Raw genomic sequence first — 20,481 nt, 5'->3', positions numbered from 1 at the left:
CTAGAGGCTGTTGTGAGACTGAAAGAGTTTAGTGTGAAATAACTTGGCACGAAATAAGCCGTCCTTCCTCCCACAGATCCCAGCGGCATCGGATCAGACTGCAATTGATACCTGCAAGGCAAAAGCTTCTCCAGATGAGGTAAAAACTCATCCTCACTGTCAGAACCTCCATCGCTTCTGCACAGCCCTAACCAGCTCAATCAGTGCGTTTGTCTCACTAGCATGTTATTCCTCATTACCATTATATTGAGCACAATAAGGCTTCTTTTCTAACACCGTATGACTGCGAAAGAACTATATTTCTTCACTTGGATGAACCAGATAAACATACAATGATACATAAAGACATCAACAAGTGGTAATTTATGTAGATGGAATACAATTACACGAGATGGTCCTACCTCAAAACAAACACTGCACACTTGACTAAGCACTTAATTGCACTGAATAATTTACATCAAGTTCTCAGAGAGAAAAAGAGAAAGTAAGAATGAAAAAAGGTAGATATATTTTACAAAATATGTAAACTTGTCCCAAAAAATACTTTATTTTTTAAGGAAACTGCATCTACACAGGATTCCCAACAACTTTAGTAGAAAGCTTGTGGTAAATCCACTTCATTGTAGGATGTAAGAAGTTTCTGCAGAGGACGGTGAGGGGAGCTGAAAGAGTCATTAAAGTGTCATGACTGTCTTCATGAACCTTTTGAATTCCTACCAACAGGCAAATGGTAAGCTAACTTTAAAAGTAGAACCAACAGACTGCTGCACAGCTTTTAAAGACCAGCTGAACTAGAGATTGTGAAATCATCATAAGAGCTGCTAATTGTGTGGTTTGATTTAGACAACTGAAGTGTTGAAAAACAACTCATGGAGGTTTTGAAGGTTTGAAGGTCACAATACAAATGTTTTTTTTTTTTAATAATTTAGCTTTAGCCTTTCTTTAAAGTCCATAGATCAGAGTAGAGAGAACTGCATCACCTGTACCACTGATTTAGAATTGTCTGCAACAACTCAAATATTGCAAAAAACAAAAAAAAACAAACAAAAAAAAACACTGTATTTCACATCTTTAATGCTAATATGCACCAATTAAAAGAACATAAAAGCTACACATGTTCAGAAATTGTACTTTCAGGTACCAGTACTTTATATTAACTCATGCTTAAACCTGTGCAAAACACATCTTTAGTAAACCAGCACAAATGGAAAGATAAACAGGGTGACAACAGCTTTAGTTTGAAAAAGACATAAAAAATATAATTATGTCAGAAAAAAATGTCAGTCCCAATGCAGTAATATACATCCTTATAACAGACACACACACACTCACACACGTCAAGACGCCAAGTTTATTTTTTCATTTAGACTCAAGTTTGAATCCTTACTTGAAAACACATTAAAACAATCTTTTTTTCTGAGAAAAAAATGCATTCAACATCATGTTTATGGTCTCAGACCTTGGTGGGAGAAGTAGCTGGACCTTCTGCATGCTAGTGCCTGAAGGTACATCGTTTTATTATGCATGTTAGTGCCTCCTCACACAATAGAGTCTGCATTCCCCTGAATAAATGCATATATTACCAGAGAATGCAGGTTCCAGTTCAGGCCTGGAATTTTACATTTATTTTGTAACATTCTAAAGATTGCTATGACTTCTGATATGACTGCTTGGTGCATCAACCTTACTCATGTTTGGGAATTAATCTCTCACAGTATCCTGTGGCTGATTGCTCTGCTGCTTTTTGTGGGTGAGGATTTACCAGGACATGTTTCATTGTTTTTGCTTAGGTTTAATCTTCTTGTTACAGTTTGAACCTGCTCTGCTTCTGACACCGGTATGCCACCAACGTCACAGAAGCGCAGGAAAACAAAAGCTTTAATACAATTTTTCAGTTCACACACATAGTGCTGCATGTTTTTGGCTTGCAGCTTTAATAAACCACCGTCTCACTCTGACAGCTGTGTCATCTCGAGGCTGCGGTATTACTCACAGCTACACGGTGTCAGTGGTGACTACCGCGGGCTGGTCAGCCACTGATTATGTTCTGAAGCCCCCTCTCCAACTCATGCTACATTATAAATAAATATATGCCAGGCTTGCCCTATGACTTTAGGAAAATGTAGCAATTGTTTCAAAATAGCACATGTGAAATCCTCAAAAGGTGTTTGCATTGATTATTACTGAAATTGAAGCATTTAAAGCCCATTCATGAATAAAAAATAAACATTTATTACAGTTCATAAAGTTGATGATTCATACCACTCTCCTTTATGTTTCATTACTAATACCTCCTTTTACACACGTCGCTGTAGTCCGTAGTATGTGGTCTTCTATTAACTGATCATCCTTCAAAAATGAAGGAAAACTCACTGGTATGTGTTTGTTTATAAAAGTCTAATAGGTTTATCTCTGCCCTATCTTTGATTCCCAATAATCTGTTATTCTGCCCAAAACATTATGGTCAATGTTCCCACAATTAAATCAAAATATGGAGAAATAATACAAAGGAGCTCAGTATTAAAGCTGAGCACCAACATTTAAATGTATTCTGAAGAAGCTGCTGTCTGAAACCTGTAGATGTCTCAGTATTGTTTTATGTTGTTTTATGACCTCAACAGTGTTGCTGTTTGTTGATTTATTGTAAAAGTGTGCTGCTTGTTCTTTCTATGTGTTCTTCCTTCTCCTCCAGGTCATTAATGTAACTAAGAATTTGTTCTTATTAACTCATCTGGTTAATTAAGGGTTAAATGAAAAAAATAAAATAAAACTGATACAATTTCACACTATAATTTAAAAGATTAAAGGTCTAGTGGTAATGGTTTGAAACGTTTGTTAAACCTTGATATGAGTGAAATGATTTCATGCTAATGGCATCCCTTTTGACCTGACAAAAATGACTCAACAATTTAAAGACTCCACTGCATAACATAAAATATACCAGGACTAATGAATTTGGTCTAACAACCATAGGTTTTTTTGTAGCAGTCTGATTGACTTCACCCTTTACTCTGACATTCACACTGAAAGTCAGACCCTGTTTGGCCGCGTCTGCATCCTGTCTGTCTGAGTGTTTGATGTGATGTGCTCAGTCTGCACTCATCTCTGGCTCGACCCAACAGATTCGTGAGAGAGAGAATCGAGTTCAGTGTTTTAACACTTCTGTAGTTTATTTCTATTAAAATATTCATCTTTTAACATTAACTTGAACAATAAATAGTTAGAATGTATTTACTTGTGAAACATGGAATTCAGATAAAACGTGAGCAAAAGAAACATGTTTCACCTTCTGTGTTGGGAGCAACACAGAAGGTTAGATGGAGATGAATCAACCACTCTGTCTACCTCTGCATAAGTTTATCAGGAGCACACACACTGTTTCTTGGGGCTGAACGTGATAGTTCTTCCTGAATATGGGAGGAGTAAAAAAAAAAAATAAATAAACCTACAAAGTCTGCATGACTCAATCAAATCTCACCTGGGGCTTTTCAGGCTGTTATAAAAACATTCCCACAATTCCAGGTGGTATTAATCAGTGTGTGAAACCATCTCTGTAATGTGTTTTTCACTCTTGGTGAGCGGTCCTTGGTGATCATGCTGTGGACATGAAGACTACTGTGTGTTTAGAGAAGGTGTGTGCGGACTCTGATGTTTCTGCTCATTATAGTTCCCAGTCAGTTTGTCTGGCATCAGAAGATTAAAGCCAAACTTTGTCACAGATAATTGAAATATCAAATAGTTAAATCCAAACAACTACAATGGCTTGCACTCACTCACAGCTCTTTCAGTATGTTATAACCACAAGCTGCAATTTATCCACTAGAAACATATTTTTTTTCTAAGAGATATAGGTTTATATTTTAACAGTTCCTCATTTGAATTTCTCAAGGTGGCTGTACAAGTGATCAAAAACAACATAAAACATACACAGCATGTGAAATGAACAGAAATGTCAAAGGATTTGATTAAGAGGTAACACATGGACCCAACAATGTATAAACCTGTCTTGTCTCGCCAGGTAGGAAATATCAGTCCCAGTGTCAGGTGCAACCGTGACTTTACAGCTCACATTTTAACTTCAGCTCTCCATTTAATTGTGAACATCAAAAATCAATGCCCAAACATGCACCAGCAACTTTGTCTTTCAAAAACCGAAATGCGCGTGGACACAAAATAAAAGAATCTAAGTAAAATAAAATCTCATCCCACTCTACCACCTATCCAGCCACCTACATACCCACCTACACACACGTCCAATCCTCGTTCTGAATTTTAGCAATGCTTCTCTATGCTTCTCTAAACTGATGTTCTTTGTTATTTTCAACATGGGGAAAAAAACGCCTCTGTAGACACACTTTTTAAAAATTTTGATACAGAATGAGCAAAACGTCCTAAAAAACGGTTTATTTATTAAGAATATTTCTGTAAGCATATTCATTCTGCATCCATCTGTGTACAGTGCAGTCCATTATTTGTCCCTGCTGATGAAGTGATGCATATGCAGCATTGCAGTATTGTACTGCAGGTCTAAGCCTTTTCTGCTGTCTGCCAAAAGTGCCAAGCATGGATGGCTTCCAATCTTTTCTCAGCAGCCCATTTTTCTCCAGTAATCTGTTTGTTTTCTGTTGCACTTCTGCTTTGTTTCTCCATCCCTCTATTCTACCTTCCACTGCTTGAGTCCCGAGGTAGACTTCCTGTTGTCTTTCATTTTGTTCTTTTTTTCCCTTAATCCCCTTTTCATCCTTCTCCGTTTTTCTCCCCTTCTCTTTAATCCTTAAACCCTAAAAGAATCAGCATATTTTATTCCCCTATCCTCAGCATCCTTCCTTGATGTTTCCCCCTTTTCTGTCTCACTCACTTCCTTTTTCTCCAACAGATGGAGTGCGACAATTTCATCACCGTCCTTCAGAAAGTTAATGACACATTCATAGTATGTGGGACGAATGCTGGAAGCCCCAGATGCTGGATGCTGGTAAATATCTACAGATAAATTCCTTTGAGTTTCCCTGTCTCTGTTCCTGCTGCCATAAGTGCTTTCTGCAATAAATTGAGCCATCTGTAGAACAGTTGCAAACAGCATTTATCCATTTCCTCACTTATTTTGTCTGTTCATAAAATGAAGGCTAACAGTTATTTACAGTCAAAGAGAATGTTCTTACTTCAATATGATCCTTCACAGATAAATTGAAGTTTACCCAGTGAGTGAAGGGTAAAACAAGTAATGAGACAGATCTCAAGGAGACCTCCGCTTGGCTCCAATATCTTGCACCTTTCCCCTGCAGGTAAATGAGACGGTGCTGACAGACGTCCAAGGCGGTGGGATGATCGCGCCAGCCTCTCACATCTCACCTCCCTTCCCTTCGCAGAAGTCAATCAACTTGCCTGCAGGTAATGAACTCCCAAAAACGAAGCCTCTTTTCATTTCAAATATTCAGATATAGATGAAAAGAGAGAAAATAGCAAAGATTTTATTTGTAATTTAATATTTGAGGGAGCAGTGGCTGCAAAACATCAGACTCTGCAGTACAAGTTCCAAGTCATTTAACAGCTGGTGAAAAATCTGAGTGATTTGGAATATTGGTTCTAAGTTAGGAACACTTACTGAATCCATTTTACACCCAAAATTGTGCCCAAGGAGTTACATTTGCAGGGAACAGAATGAAAACGTGGAAGTAAGATTAGAGGCAGACAAGGGATGGTCTTGTCTGCCTCTACCTCATTTCCACATGCCTCATATGTGGAAATGAGGTATATTTTTATGCATGTTCTTTGCATGTCAAGTTCAAGTTTATTTGTATAGCACATTTCAGCAACATGGTAGTTCAAAGTGCCTCACCTCACATAAACATCATACAGTAACACATTATGAAACAAGCAATAAACATTACATTTTGTCAAATGTCATCATTAAAATCATCATGCAAATACATAAAATATACAGTCAACATGTCAGACCAGAAGGATGCAATGTTATTTCTCTAAGCCATGCTTAAGACCTCCATGCTGCCTTAAAATGATTAAATGACACTATTTTCAAACTAAAATAAGCAGACATGTTATGATGTTGAAGATTACTTTTTACTTTTTGCAAATAGCTTTGGCAGTGCCTTTCCTGACTGAACTTCACTCATTCAGTCTTAGTTTTCCACCACTCATGTACTGTAAAGCGTAAAGGTTTTGCTACCCCTTGCATATTTAGTTTAAAGTAATCTTTGAAATTCACCAACATGTTTCTTTTGACTTGAAATAAAATTAGTGCCTAGCCCATACTTGTGTCTGATGCAGAATCTCTTTCTATTTGTCTGCTTTTTCTGTACATTAAATCTAAATCTAATGTCCATGCATTTGTTTGAGGCATAGAGATGAACAAGATAAATATTATTTGGGGAGTGACTGAGTGTTTTAAAGCTGTCGAAATTAGAAATTAATGAGTAGATCGATTTTCTTTAGCATTTGGTTCTCTAGAAGTGTTTCAATCTATTTCTAAAGCTTCTCCTTGGCACCTGCCTTACTCTGGAGTAAAGCCACCTTCAACTCTTCATATTAACTCAGCCTATTTGTGTCAGGAGCAACAACGTGACACTTATGAATCCTGGGCTGCCAAGAGCAATCTTGCTCTCATAATCATTTTCTATTCATGTCAGGAAGATGACTAAAGGTTTCTTTTCTGTGAAGTCCCTCGAAATATTAAGTGTAAAATGCTTTTGGATGATCATACAGACTCACCATAAAAGTTCTTATGTTGCCTAGTACTGAAAACTTTGATTTCTTATTTAGAATCATAATCAAACTATAGTTTCCTTATTTATTATATTTGGTTATAATTGGAACTTAATCACATAAAAGGTTTATTAATCTTGACTAAAAAATAGATTTGTTATAAAATCCACTGTGGGCTGAGTAACTTGAGTCATTTTGCAATATAAATAACATTCCTTATTTTAGCAGATGACTAATCCTAACATAAGAACAAATTACTTATTTGACTTTTTTAAGCTACAGTTGAAGACAAGAACTGAAAATCACGACCAGTGTATCTAAATTAAATATTGCGTTACAGTTTAACACAAAGTTTGTGGTTACATCATCCTCAAATGTGCTCCAAATGCATCATAGAAACCAGTAGGATTCAGTCATTATTGTGCGCAGAAACCAGGAAGGAATTCTGGTAAGAATGAATTGAGTTGCACTTGTATGTATGCAGACTCTGTACCAGAACATGTATTCATAGTGGTAGTAACATGGTGCAATATACAAGACAGATTTATTGAGGTAAAAACTGAACAAGTAGAAATCCAATCTTTTTCTTAGAGATTGAATGCAGTTTTATCAGTAGGGCAGCCATGTTTTATGTTGAGGTCAGGGCCAACAGAAGAAGTCTATTTTAACAGGTTAAGTCATCAGTCTTGCTACTGAGAAATTCAAAATTTTGAGTTCAATAAACCCTTTGCAGTTACTAAAGTTGCAATTTACATCACAAAGTTGGATGTTTTTAGAAAATACTGTAGCGTGTTCTGTAGTCAGACTATTCCAGTGGCATTTCTATAGTCATCTGTGTAATTAAGTATTCTGTAGTTAGATTGTTCCAGTGGTTTTTCTGTAGTCATACATTTCCTACATCAGTTCTGTGGTCAGGTGTTCTTGTGGAAATTTATGTTGCCATGGAGAAGAGGTTGTGAAGGGAATTGTGAAAATAACCTACAGTTCGTCTGTACGGCTTAGCAGTGGCTCACAACAGCAACTTAATAAAATCTTCCTACTTAAACCAGACTAAACCAGACTATAACAGACTCTGTACTAAATAGGGCTATGGTAAGTTTTTGAGACATATTTCATTTTATTTTTGCTTCATCCAGGGATGGAAATCCTATCATAAATTGTAAAAAGAAAAACTTAACAGCTTTGCTCCCCAGGTTTTGTATGGTCCCCAGTTAAGACTTAGATAATGCATAGATTAATCTTAGTAAATTCAGTATAGTGTTACAGCTCAGCATCAGCAGATCCCCGTACCTGATGTGAAAGGTACGACAACATCTGACCTATTTCTGTAAAGATATTTACTGAGTATTTTTCAAATCTAGCTTAGATTTATTTTTAATGTAAAGACAGTTCATATACAAGGCTGGATTTACTTGCATCTGCAAATTAGACAAGACAAAGCTTTACAACACAAAAAATAAGACTCTTCAAATGAAACCCATGAGTTTGTAGGTATTAAGTCTTGCATAACATTGCCTAAGTAGGGCTGTATCTAATTAAACTGACCTTCAGTAGTCATTGTGCATGAAGAGGGACTTGGAAATTGTGTGTTTCTTCAACCATCTAATGCAGATGGGCTGTTTGAAGAGGCACTTAAATCAGCGAGGGTTTGGGCTGTGCTGCGGGATGCTCCTCCACATGGGGGGGTTGATTGTGCATGCAATGAGTCGACCCCTTTGCTTGAGCTCAGTGGCATCTACATACTGATCAGTCCTGATTATGTTACTGCCATGATTTCAAATGCTTCCCCCTCTGCATTGCTATGGAGACACAGCTCTGCATTGGATTGTAACAATGTGGACATTTGTAGCTCATGGAAGCAAAGGCTGCTCTGCTTTATAATGTTGTCTTTACTTTGCTCTTGGCTCCCTATTCTCTGCCCTGCTTTTTTATATTCTGTCTTTGTCTTCCAGGCCCTACTTTTGTTCCTCTAAACTCTGTATTTAATGTTCTCTCCTCTTTGTCTTCTCCATTTTTCGCCGTAGTCAATTCTCTTCTGTCACTCCAGGCGCCCCTCTCCTCCATTTCAACCTTGTACTGATTTGTCAAGTGTGCCCTGTTTTTTATTACCTGCCACTCACCATTTCTTCTCCTGTGCATCTTTTGCTTTTCCTGCCTGTCTCAGATGGGAGTCTGTACTCGGCCATGTCATCAGTGGGAGGTCACGTCGGCTCGATCCGTCGTACATTTGGCTCCCAGAAACTCCTGAAGACGGAAAATATTTGGCTGCTGAGTGAGTAGGTGGGGGGGAGTCACGCAGAAGGTATACACGCTTAGATAATTGCATATGGAGATGGTGGGTGGTTCTCTCTGTAAATCATCTACTATCGTTCCCATAGGGACAAAACCATGTAGGTGTATTCACGACTGCTGTCAAACTGTCTTTCCACTCAGATCCTCCTGGAGAATCTGACATGGTTCTTTTTTAAGATAGGAAATAACTCCACAAAAGTTGAAGTAATGCTTTTAGTTTAAGCGTTGATGTGTTTGATCTCTGTGGATATATTTAAATCTCACCTGTAGGTCCTCAGTTTGCTGGAGCATCCATAATCCCTGCCTCGGAAAAGTACAAAGAGGAGATCTATTTCTTCTTCACGGAGTTTAACAAGACAGCCCGAGTGGATGAGGAGCCATACAGGGCCCGCATAGGTCGAATCTGCACGGTAAAGAGTCTGCAAACAGTTTTTTACCAAATACAATGTATATAAGCATAAAATTCAACATTTTCTGTGTCGGGTAAGCTAGAATTACCAAAATGTATATTTGCCAAACATCAGCCCAACATATAGCATATACAAATTCATGTGTCTATGCTTTTGAAAACATTTGGCAGCATCAGTGGCTTCAAATCCTATTGGGAATCTTCCCACTCTTCCATTTTTAGTCCTCTTCACTGATGTTCACAGTCTAGCTGGGTCACAGATGAGATCTACAGAAGCCACTTGTGTCCTTTATTGGTGGCACACTCATGGTTGATTGAGAAAATGTAAACCTTCACTCTGACTTGAAGAAACACTCCCTCATCCCCAGTAACAATTAAAAAAAAATCTTATTTTAACAGTGTCTCATACATTACCAGCATAATTTTATTTCATCCAACATAAAACTTAAAATCAAGGTGACCAATGTGTTTCTCTTCTAACCTTGCAAATATATTACCAATAAAAAAGTATTGAAAACTCCAGGACTGTACAGTGTGAAAAAATATGTTGTATTTGTAATGAAAAAACTCTGATGAATTACTGTGCTGATATTGCAAATGTTTGATAACATTGTGACCAAAGTCTGTTGTCTGGAGCAGAGAGTTTATGTGACAGATGGGAGCTGAATCATTTAGGATTAAAATCAGATAAACACGTCTCTGTAGTTCTATTGGCTGCATTTCTTCACACCATGTAACTTAGTGCATCATATTCAAATTATGAAAATTTATCAATTTTTATGTAATAGAAGTTTTATTAAATGGCTCCTTAAGGCTGCTGAACATCCAGGTAGTTTTTAAAGAGGGCTAGAAGGGGCTAAGTGTTGATCTTGGGGTGTCACGCTAACATTAACGTAATGCGTTAAGCGCATACATAATTCAGACTAATTGAAGCTGTTGTCTTTTCTTAAGTGTTCATTAAAAATATTATCCACACAAGACTTTCTCATCAGAAGCTATTAGGGGGATGACCCAATCTGAGGTGGTTGATTTTACAACACTGTAAAACTTACAACACTGTATTTGTGGTAATGTCATCCATGCAAGAAATAAAATGTTCTCCTTCCTGAGGGATCAATTAGTAATGTAAGCAACTTAACAACTCAGTTATTCTCCAGTACAGTGCATATTGAATACCAGAGGTATGAACACTATTCATTACGGCTCCTCAACATCTAAAACAATTATTATAAATCACATTTCAAATGATAAAGTCGTATTTGGAGTCAGAAAAGACCCAAATTCAGAGAAAAACTGTGGTGAGCATTTAAAATAGACTTTGTTAGTAGGTTTGAATGTTGTTCATGTATGGAGGTATAAATATTCATTTAAATAGGCAATAATGTGTGAAAACCTTTCTGAATGAAGTGTTCTGACTAAAATTAACATCAGTAAGTAAAAAAAGAAAAAAAGAAAACATTGCATGTTGTTAGCTCTATTTCTGAACCACTTTACTTGTTTTGATGAATAATTAGACAAAAGATACAAAATTGAAGATGCAGTGGATCTCCAGGTGTGAACTATGCTACATTTCCTATAAAATTATTTTAATGTTTTACTATTGCTCAGAAGACTGAATCTGTCATTGCAGAGTGAAAAAGTGCTGCCGCTTTGCTTGGAGGATGCTTTTAATCAAACGTTGCAATCAGCAGCGTCAAATCAGGTGTTTTTCTAATTAGCTCTCAAAGGCAAAACACCTGCAGGTCTGTGTGAACCATGCCTCATCCTCTAAATTCAAATCAAGAACTTAAATGTAATGGGGAAATGTTGAAGAGGTATATTTTCATGTTTACTGATCAATAACGAGTCTCAGGTCTTTATGAAATGTCTTAATTTCTTAAGTGATTTTTTTTTTTTTAGTTAGTTAGCATTTATTGTCTTTGTTTCTGGGAGGAACATGAATGAGTCCACCTGTTCTAGCTCTGGAGTGTCTCTAAGCAAAAGGGAAAATATATTTAAGTTATGACTGAGATCAGTCCGGAGGGAAAACATGAAACAGGTTTTCACTGAAAAAGAATGTGAAATTTATACATCTGAGTAGAAACTGTCATTACTATTTCAGAGACTGCTTATTGCGATAAAAAGTATAACTGCATATTTAATCACTGAGCTCTAAATGAAGTCAGTAGGTAATTAATATCTTGGACTTAATAACCAAAGCTTTCTAAAATAAATAGTCAACTAATTCTTCTCAGAGGGAAATGAGGGTCTGCTGCTCTGTGTTGTGGGTCAGAACTATGTCACGGGCAATAAACACAAAGCGATCAGAAACACAATCAGCCTGCAGACCTGGCTGCCCCTTTGTGTCATTGTTAATAAGAGCCCCTCTGTGTTATTTCCAGGTGGATGAAGGGGGCATCAAAGCCCTCCTGGCAGACTCTTGGACCACCTTTATGAAGGCTCGGGTGATGTGTGGTGCAGGCAACACACAGCAACAGTACAACAACATGAAGCAGGCTGTGGTCCTGACAGCTCAGGACAAGAGGGCTGGGGTCATGTATGGCCTTTTTTCCAACGCATGGTAGGTGCAAACATGGCAACCTTTTAATTCTACCCAATTCTACGGATTGGCTCCGTAAGAATGCTGAACACATGTACGATTTTGGAATACTGCTTCTTAGGACATGTTAAACCAATTGGAAGTGAGTGAATCCCCCAGCATAATGCTCATTGGATTGAAGATTTAATGTTGGAGTTGGATCTGGAAAAAAATAAGATGTATAGTGAGTGGGTAGCAAGATGAATTTAGTAAGACCTGATCAAAATTAATTATTTATGCTAAGGGTATATCAGTTATTTGCAGCTTACTGTGAGATTTGTTTGATTATTTTCTTCTTTTTTTTTATGTGGAGATTGAGATGATTCAGTTTTTTTTTTTAAATTGTATGAATTAAACTCTATTTTAAACAAATAAATGATAAAGAAACTTATATAAAATAGAACATATTAAACCATTCAGCCAACTTTGTGACGACTGATGTTTTATAATTTACTGAATCTGATTGTTTAAAGCTAAGCATTTGAAATGAATTTATACCTGACTGTATTGGACTGAGCTCTAACTGATGAATGAGAATGAATTAGAGGCTGATGGAAAAAAAAAAAGGTTTGTACTAAACCTTTCACTTTTTCACAAAGAGCATTGGAATAACCTTGTTACTCCATTTATGCTGTACGAATAAAATCAACTCAATTATCTTGAGCTCAATAGTCATCATAGCCATGGTGTTCAGAGACAAATCTTTTAATAAAAAAAATGATTATGCTTTGCTTTTGCCTTATTACAACCAGAGTTTAAAATAATTTGAGATATTATGTAGCAAGTCAACACAAAGTTCAGTTCAAAATTGTCTTTACATATATAAATTAAAACATGTGAGCTGCATTTGATTGCAGCCCCCTTTACTCTGATACTTCTAAATGAAATCAAATGCAATCAACTCTAAGAAGTAAATTCCACTTGTATGGTTTAGTCAAAGCAGCCGTCTACCAGTAATTTCTACTTCTCTCTGTTGACAAGCCTTGTGGAGATGCAAATTACTTTTGGCAGCAGGACTTGTCACCTGCCCACGCTGCTAAACGCACCAATACTTGCTTTAAAAGCCATGGCCAGAAATTAGTCTGACCTGAATCTCATAGAGAATCTGTGGAGTGTTGTCAAGAAGACGACAAGAGGCACCGGAGCCAACAATGCAGAGAAGCTGACGGCCGCCATTAAAGCAATCTGGACTTCCTTAACCCCTTCAGTGCAGAGCCACCTCTGCATTGAAGCAGTCCCTCATACTGCAAATTCAGTTTCACTTTTTGAATTGAATTACTGACAGAAATGTAGTTTTCAATTATGTTTTATTTAATAAGATACACTTTTAGGAAACAAAAGAAGATATTTCATATATCAAAAAGGAAGGAGTAAATGAGCATGAGCAGTGGCTAATCCTCGGTGCACCACATACTAATCTAATTTGCATAGAAATTAAAAAGATGTAAAATATTAGGGTAACAAAAAAATGCTTCTAATTTCTTGTTTCAAGGTGAAAGGTTGAATAAATAAGTTTCCCACATGACAACTTAAATACCTTTTCGAGGATTAATTAACTTTTTCCTCCATTGTAGGGGAAGAACGGTGGTCTGTGCCTATTCCATCGAAGATATTGATCGAGCCTTCTCTAATTCTAAACTGAAAGGCTACAGCAGCTCATTCAGTGGCAATCGACCAGGGATGGTAAGAAAATTTGCCTTTTTGTTCCCTTTATTTGTCACAGTGCAGAGACAATATGTGTAAAAGCATGAATCAGTCTGTAATTTAGTGACTAAAATGCTATTTTAAAAAAGGTAATAAGGGAGAAGCAATTTTGTGCTCTTTATCCAAGCCATGTTTTGCTTTTTGTACAATCCAGTCTGATGTAAATCCATTATTCTGCCTTTCTCTTCAGTGTGAACGTAAAGGTCCATCAGCAGACTCTCAGAACAACATCAAAAACCTTGGCGTGATCAGATACTACCCTGAAATAGAGGATGTAATTCGGCCGGTTGGTGTGAATCCACTCGACCTCCCCACAGATGATCAAATCACCCACGCTGTCGCGGATATTGTCCTGGCAGTCAATGATGAGCATTACACTGTCCTGTACCTCGGAACAGGTACGTGTGCACATATGCGTGTCAAAATGATGAGAGTGGCTACATGTGTAACATTTCGTTTAGAGAGTTTTCATTTTTTAGAGAAAAAAAAAATCCATGTTTACACCATAAAATTTCAAAATCTGACTGTTTTAACTTATTTTATACCTGCTCTTTCTGGAAAATTGCTTGTTCTGAACCCAGTTATTTCATTTCCTCTCAGTTCTGATGGATTGGCGAATGAATAAACTGCCACTGAAAGAGGAGATCATTGTTACTCACCATTGGTGCAGCGTTACAGTGTCAAGAATTCAATTTTTGTAACAGTTTTTTTAAACAAACACTTTTAGAAAATCTTACTTCAGTTAGAGTAGAGGAGAATTTATGGGAAGTTTATTTTAGTATCTATTTACCTCAGGTTAAGGAGGTGGCAGTGTTTGTGAGCTACAGAAAACTAAACTCATGTTGACACTATTCATCATTATCGTCATCATCAGCTTTATTAAAGACACAAATAGGTCCAAAGAAAATAATAATAATAATAATAATAATAATAATAATAATAATAATAATAATAATAAAAATAATAAAAATAATAAAAAACAATCACATTGATCAAGTAGTTTTCATATCAGATGAATTTGACTAAGAAAAGCATGTAAATTCTTGGTTAGTGATGTCCTTTCACCGTCCTGTGTTCCATGTCTCTCTGGTAACTATGGGCAGCCTTAGTTACCATCATGCATTTTACTGCTTTTGCCTCAGAGGAGAATTACACCATAGCATCAGGATACATGGTATGCAGCAGATTCACCACTTTGAGCTGCCAAGCACCCGTAATAATTGCAGTAGGATTCAGAGATGTTACTATAGAGATGCTAAAAACCAAAAACACAGCATTCTCATACATGCTGGTAATGTAGAATGTGTACTTTAATTGATCCTGATGTTATTAGCTTTAATTGTTTTACGTGCATCAGATTTAATCTCTTGCCTCTATTTCATAGCAGAGCAAATCTTTTGAGTCCTTGATTGATCAACTAGCTGGCGTCCAGAGCTGTAGGCCATCCATGTCTTTTAATGTCAAAAGTTATTGATTTTCCACATATCACTGGACATTCAGAGGTTTTTACTTGATCTAAGGGTGCATTCACACCAGCCCCGTTTTGTCTGCTTTAATCAAACTTTGTTTTGTTTGCCTAGAGCAGGGGTGTCAAAGTCAATTTCACCGAGGGCCACTTCAGCATATTGGCCACCCTCAACGGGCCACATTGACGGTACAAATCAGGAGTGCATCCCTGCTAAAACACACCCCAGACAGAAGGTTGACTTCCCTCATTCAGTTCTGAAGAGGCTTATGGTCCAGGTGTGTTAGAGAAGGAATGCATCTAAAGTTGCAGATGGTAGCTCTGGAAAACTAGACTTGGACACCTCTAGCATAAATGTATAAAAATACAATGTTAAAAATAAATTAAACACCACCTCATATTGTTAAATAACTGATTTTATGTATTGAAGTTTTAAATATTACATTTGAGTTTCCATGGATGTAAAATTACTGCTCAGTTTAAAAATTACAATATTTAAATCAGTGTTTAAAGGTAAGCAAACAAAAACAAGTCACATGGGCAGACATTATAGACTTTATGCAAAGATTTAGTCTCAGAGGCAACTGAAATCAATTAATTAAAAAAATTCTTTCTGAATATCATCTCATGGTCTCTGAACTAAATGCGTCTTTCTGACGGGAGCTGACAGCGTGTTGAAGAGTTACGGACCGGACGCTTTGGAGCGTCTGGTTAGGAAGCGCATTACAAACCTTTGGTTGACATGTAGTTTGTAGTCAATTCGTACTCAAAACCTATTTTATTAAGTCAATCATTGGCCTATAAAATGCTGGGGGGCCACATGTGGCCCGCGGGCCTTGAGTTTGACACATGTGCATTACGCCATAGAACTGCCAATTGGCAACTGAAGTAAAGTAGCTTCGATTTCAAAGATGCCTACATTGAAGTCGATTGGCAAATGAACCATGACAAAAGAGGAAGGCTCTTGTTGTCTCACTGCACCCCAAGAGATGCATAACCTACAAAAACCATTTCTGTCTGGTTTTGAACCAGAAACCTTTTGCATGTAAAGCAAACATGATAACCATTACACTACAGGAACTGAACTTCTCTGCTTTGTTTCAGTTTGAGGTTCCAAAGTTGATGATGTGAGATGCAACGCATGAAAATGTCAACTGAGGCTTGCACTCAGATGCCTGGATTCAGAGTACAGACCATGACACCACAGAACCCTTGTTGACCTTTAGTAAACACCTGTGATGAATAGAACATGCAAAATCTGTTTCTGTCTGGTTTCGAACCAGAAACCTTTTGCGTGTAAAGCCAACGTGATAACCACTACACTACAGAAACTCATGCTCTTTGCAGTGTTCCTGGTAGATGATCCACATTTTGTTAGAGACTAACGTCAATGATGGGCATGGAACAATGTCAAATACTTACAGATCCTCTCAGAGAGCACAGTAACTTGGTGAACAAACTGTCAGACTTATAATTGTGCCCAATTTCACATTACAGTCCATAAACTAAGCCTGGGATAAAAAAAAAAATGTATTAAAGATGTCATTAGCAGAGACAAATTGTTCTACAGAGACTTGGTTAAATGGCTAAAAAATAAAATCAATACTTACAAATAAAAGATGGTTCAAAAATAAAATTAAGACATTAAATCAAAAAAAATCTCTGAAATACAATCACTTGAAAATTTAAAATGGTTCAAAAATAATATCAACACTTCAAAATACAAAATCTCTGGAAAATAAAATATTATGTATGTTGTTTTGAAAAACATTGGAACATAAGCACTTTTATCAAATCTCCATTGTGGTAAGATCATGTCAGTTATTCTTAAATCCATGGAAACTCAACAGTTTGTAAGGTAGGTGAGTTAGCTCAGCAGGTTAGAGCACCGTGCTGGCAATGCTGAGGTCATCGGTTCAAACCCCGTATGGGGCAATTCATGTCTAAGGTCTTTCAGACAATCAACACTTCAACATAAATAAGGGTTCAAAAATAAAATCAACACTTCAATATAAATAAGGTTTCAATAATAACACTTTACAATAAAAAAATGGTTCAAAAATAAAATCAACACTTTACAATTAAAGAAATGGTTCAAAGATACAATCAACACTTCAAAATAAATAAGGGTTCAAAAATAAAATCAACACTTCAATATAAATAAGGTTTCAATAATAACATCAACACTTTACAATTAAAAAAATGGTTCAAAAATAAAATCAACACTTTAAAATTAAAAAATGGTTCAAAAATAAAATCAACACTTTACAATTAAAAAAATAGTTCAAAAATAAAATCACTTTAAAATTAAAAAAATGGTTCAAAAATAAAATCAACACTTTAAAATAAAAAATGGTTCAAAAATAAAATCAACACTTTACAATAAAAAATGGTTCAAAAATAAAATCAACACTTTAAAATAAAAAAATGGTTCAAAAATAAAATCAACATTTTACAATAAAAAAATGGTTCAAAAATAAAATCAACTGTTTCTGTCTGTTCAGTCCATAAACTAAGCCTGGGATCAAAAAATTTATTGAAGATGTCATTAGTAGAGACAGAGGCTTGGCTAAAAAATAAAATCAATACTTACAAAAAAAAAATGGTTAGGAAGCGCATAACAAACCTTTGGTTGAAATGGCGTGTTAAATTCAAGTCTCCATTACAGACCACAGAAAACTAAAGAGAATGCAACGTTGTGTTAATCCATTTGAGGAGCTGGCAGTTTATCTTGAGGAAATAAATGACGATGCAAAAGTTAATTAGACTGTAACATGTGCAGTCCGCAGCTCAACCACTGCGGATGAGGCTCAGCCGCTGCGAAGACTTAGAAACCGCTGGGAGAAACTCATCCAGCGGATTTAACAAATGGAGCCTTCTTGGTGCACGTTACCCAGGAGAGCGGCGGTCTGGAGGAGCTGCAGACGTAACATCTGTCCGTTTCGGAGAAGCGAAACCACGCTAAATAAATAAATAAATAAATAAATAAATAAATAAATAAACAAACCTGGTAAAAGCGCACACCGGACCACACAGGGTAAAACACTCACAGAGTTGAGTTGATCTGTTTGGATCAGACAGATCCAACTGACTGATGAATTAGCGCAGATTTGTCTGCAGATGGGAACCAGGAGGAAGTGCGTTCAGACCCCAGCGGGTGAAGCGATGCTAATTTAAGTGAAGTCGCTTAATTTAATTTATTAAAAGTTATTGGGGTGGTTTTTGTCACTACGAGAAAAATGTAGATACATTTATCTGCTTAATTTGTGATGGGATCTGGATTCACAGTGAATATTAACTAAACCGCATAAAATGCGACTAAATAGCCGATGTTAATATGATTGTAATTTCACGGATAAAATAGTACAGGACCTATTTTTTTTATGTTGTCGGTCACGATAACGTCTAGCGCGACCTGCCGCCCTGACACCAACTCACACACATCTTCATTCACAGTCTTTTTTCTTTTCTTGGACGTTTTGATGTTAGCTTGTCGATGTCTCAGTTTTATTCGCTGGGAAAATCAATAAGCAGCTTGAGGTGACTCTGCTGCTCTCTAGTGGCGAGAAGCCGTAATGTTAGCTGGTAACAATCGGAATGCTAGGTTTGCATGCAGCGCCACCACAGGTGAGGAGGTAAACAGGTTACTTAAAGCTATTGGTTTGTTTGACATAGTGCAGTGTGGGAGTAAACTGCACCATTTGAATTTGTAACAAATGTTGCCCTTTTGGTCTCCAGTTTAACCAGATTATCAGGTGTGACAACAACCTTAGTGTGTGATGACAGAGCAAGAGAGATAACGTATGAAGGACTGAGCAGAACTCGAGATGTGAAAAAATACTGATTGCACTACATAACTACTGAGCTAAAACTGCAGAAATTTCAAAAAAGAATTTTTTGAAAATTGTCAAAATTGTGTCCACATGCATTCTAAGAGTTACCATCTGTCACCTCCCTTCAGTCAAAGCAGTGACTCTGAGGCACAGCTGTTGCTTGTAGCAGTTCATCTAAAAATTGTGTTGCGCTTCAAGAGCATTGCTATGGCAACCATCACAACTTGTATCCTCATGCTCTGTATGTTCTGAATGTGTCACAACTCTGAAGTTCACCAAAAAGATGTTTGTCGTTTCTCTCATTACTACAGTGGCTGTGTTCCTGTCATTCATCAGGCCTTTCTGGGCTGGGTTGGGTGTATTTTTAGCAGACAGAAACGAATGTAAAGTTAAAAAAAAAGAAAAGGTTGATGGCCGCTCACTGTGGGCTTTACTAACTGTGTCAGTTATAGCTGTGGAAAGGGACAGTAATGAACATCTGTGGATTTCTATGCTGGCCTAAAAAGAAAGTAGAACAGTTTGATTCGCTCTTCAAACTGAGGCCAGGGAAAACATTGCATTAGATATGTACTTTTTATTTTTGTTGATTTCATTTTCTGCACCCATAGATGCAGGCCTTGTCATTTGTGGATTTGTGGTTTGCCATAAAAGGTTTTCATTTTAAACACTTTTGATGTTACCTTGCCGTCACTCAGAGTGCAGGGTGTGAATATTCATCATGCACCAAGTGAAGCTCATCAGTCATCATAATTACTTTCAAAGAGCCTTTTATATTTGTGCAAATCATGGAGAGAAGTTACCTCTATGAAATTATTCAGCGTCAAATAAGGGAAACAGGATTAGTTTCAAAAAGTCAAAGCCAATCAAATGAGCAGCTGTGGGTTTGTATTGAGTCCAGCGACGATAAAAAGGACATTTTGGCAGACTGGGGTTATAACTCCTCACCACTGAGGGAGAGTCCAGCAAATATGTTTCATAAACATGAAAGAGGCTGAAAAATTAGGTTTTGCAAAAGCTAATTGTAAGATGTTCGTCCATAAAGCAAACGTCACTGAGTGCTCAAGCTATAACTGTAGTAATACTGGCTTTCAAAGTGAAACAAGACAGCCGCATACAGTTTAAACCAGAAGCGTGCATACACTGGAGCCAACACACGTTTTTCACTGTCAGATATTAAATCAGACTAACCTTCCCATGTTGTAGGTCAGTTAGAATTGCCAAAATTATTTCTGGTTCCTAAATGCCTGAAAAATAAAACTAAAACTGAACTCAGTTTTAGTTTATTCACATTAATAATTTTCAAAGACAAACAAAATAAAATGAAGAGAAAACATTGCGAGAAATGTGTCAATGTGTAACAAAGTGAAAACGAAACTTTGACAATATCGGTAAAAAGATTTATATCAGGATGGTGTGTTTTTTTATGATTTGAGGTTTTGTTATCTACTTTTTGCTTTAGAAAGCAGGAGAAAAGAGAAAG

The 20,481-nt window shown here is 36.8% G+C and overlaps 1 protein-coding gene and 1 long non-coding RNA gene across 2 annotated transcripts in view; both read left to right on the top strand.

Moving 5' to 3' along the window:
- LOC106920376 (semaphorin-7A) overlaps nucleotides 1-20,481 on the top strand; it is a 47,824-nt gene that overhangs the window by 15,900 nt on the left and 11,443 nt on the right. Inside the window, exons 3-10 of the mRNA XM_014991349.2 lie at nucleotides 77-139; nucleotides 4,877-4,972; nucleotides 5,283-5,388; nucleotides 8,885-8,992; nucleotides 9,283-9,422; nucleotides 11,803-11,981; nucleotides 13,574-13,682; nucleotides 13,894-14,101. Coding sequence (XP_014846835.1) covers nucleotides 77-139; nucleotides 4,877-4,972; nucleotides 5,283-5,388; nucleotides 8,885-8,992; nucleotides 9,283-9,422; nucleotides 11,803-11,981; nucleotides 13,574-13,682; nucleotides 13,894-14,101 — 1,009 coding nt within the window. The remainder of the gene's footprint in view (nucleotides 1-76; nucleotides 140-4,876; nucleotides 4,973-5,282; nucleotides 5,389-8,884; nucleotides 8,993-9,282; nucleotides 9,423-11,802; nucleotides 11,982-13,573; nucleotides 13,683-13,893; nucleotides 14,102-20,481) is intronic.
- Nucleotides 15,767-17,750, top strand: LOC148154955 (uncharacterized). The gene is made up of 2 exons (XR_015765570.1): nucleotides 15,767-17,188; nucleotides 17,297-17,750. It is a non-coding gene; the product is annotated as an uncharacterized LOC148154955 (long non-coding RNA).

Source organism: Poecilia mexicana, unplaced genomic scaffold (assembly GCF_051168715.1).
Source record: "Poecilia mexicana isolate PSO_F unplaced genomic scaffold, ASM5116871v1 scaffold_16, whole genome shotgun sequence".
NCBI classification, from domain to species: Eukaryota; Metazoa; Chordata; class Actinopteri; order Cyprinodontiformes; family Poeciliidae; genus Poecilia; species Poecilia mexicana.
Note: the sequence above shows the minus strand (reverse complement) of the source record. Positions and strands in the feature narration are given on the sequence as shown.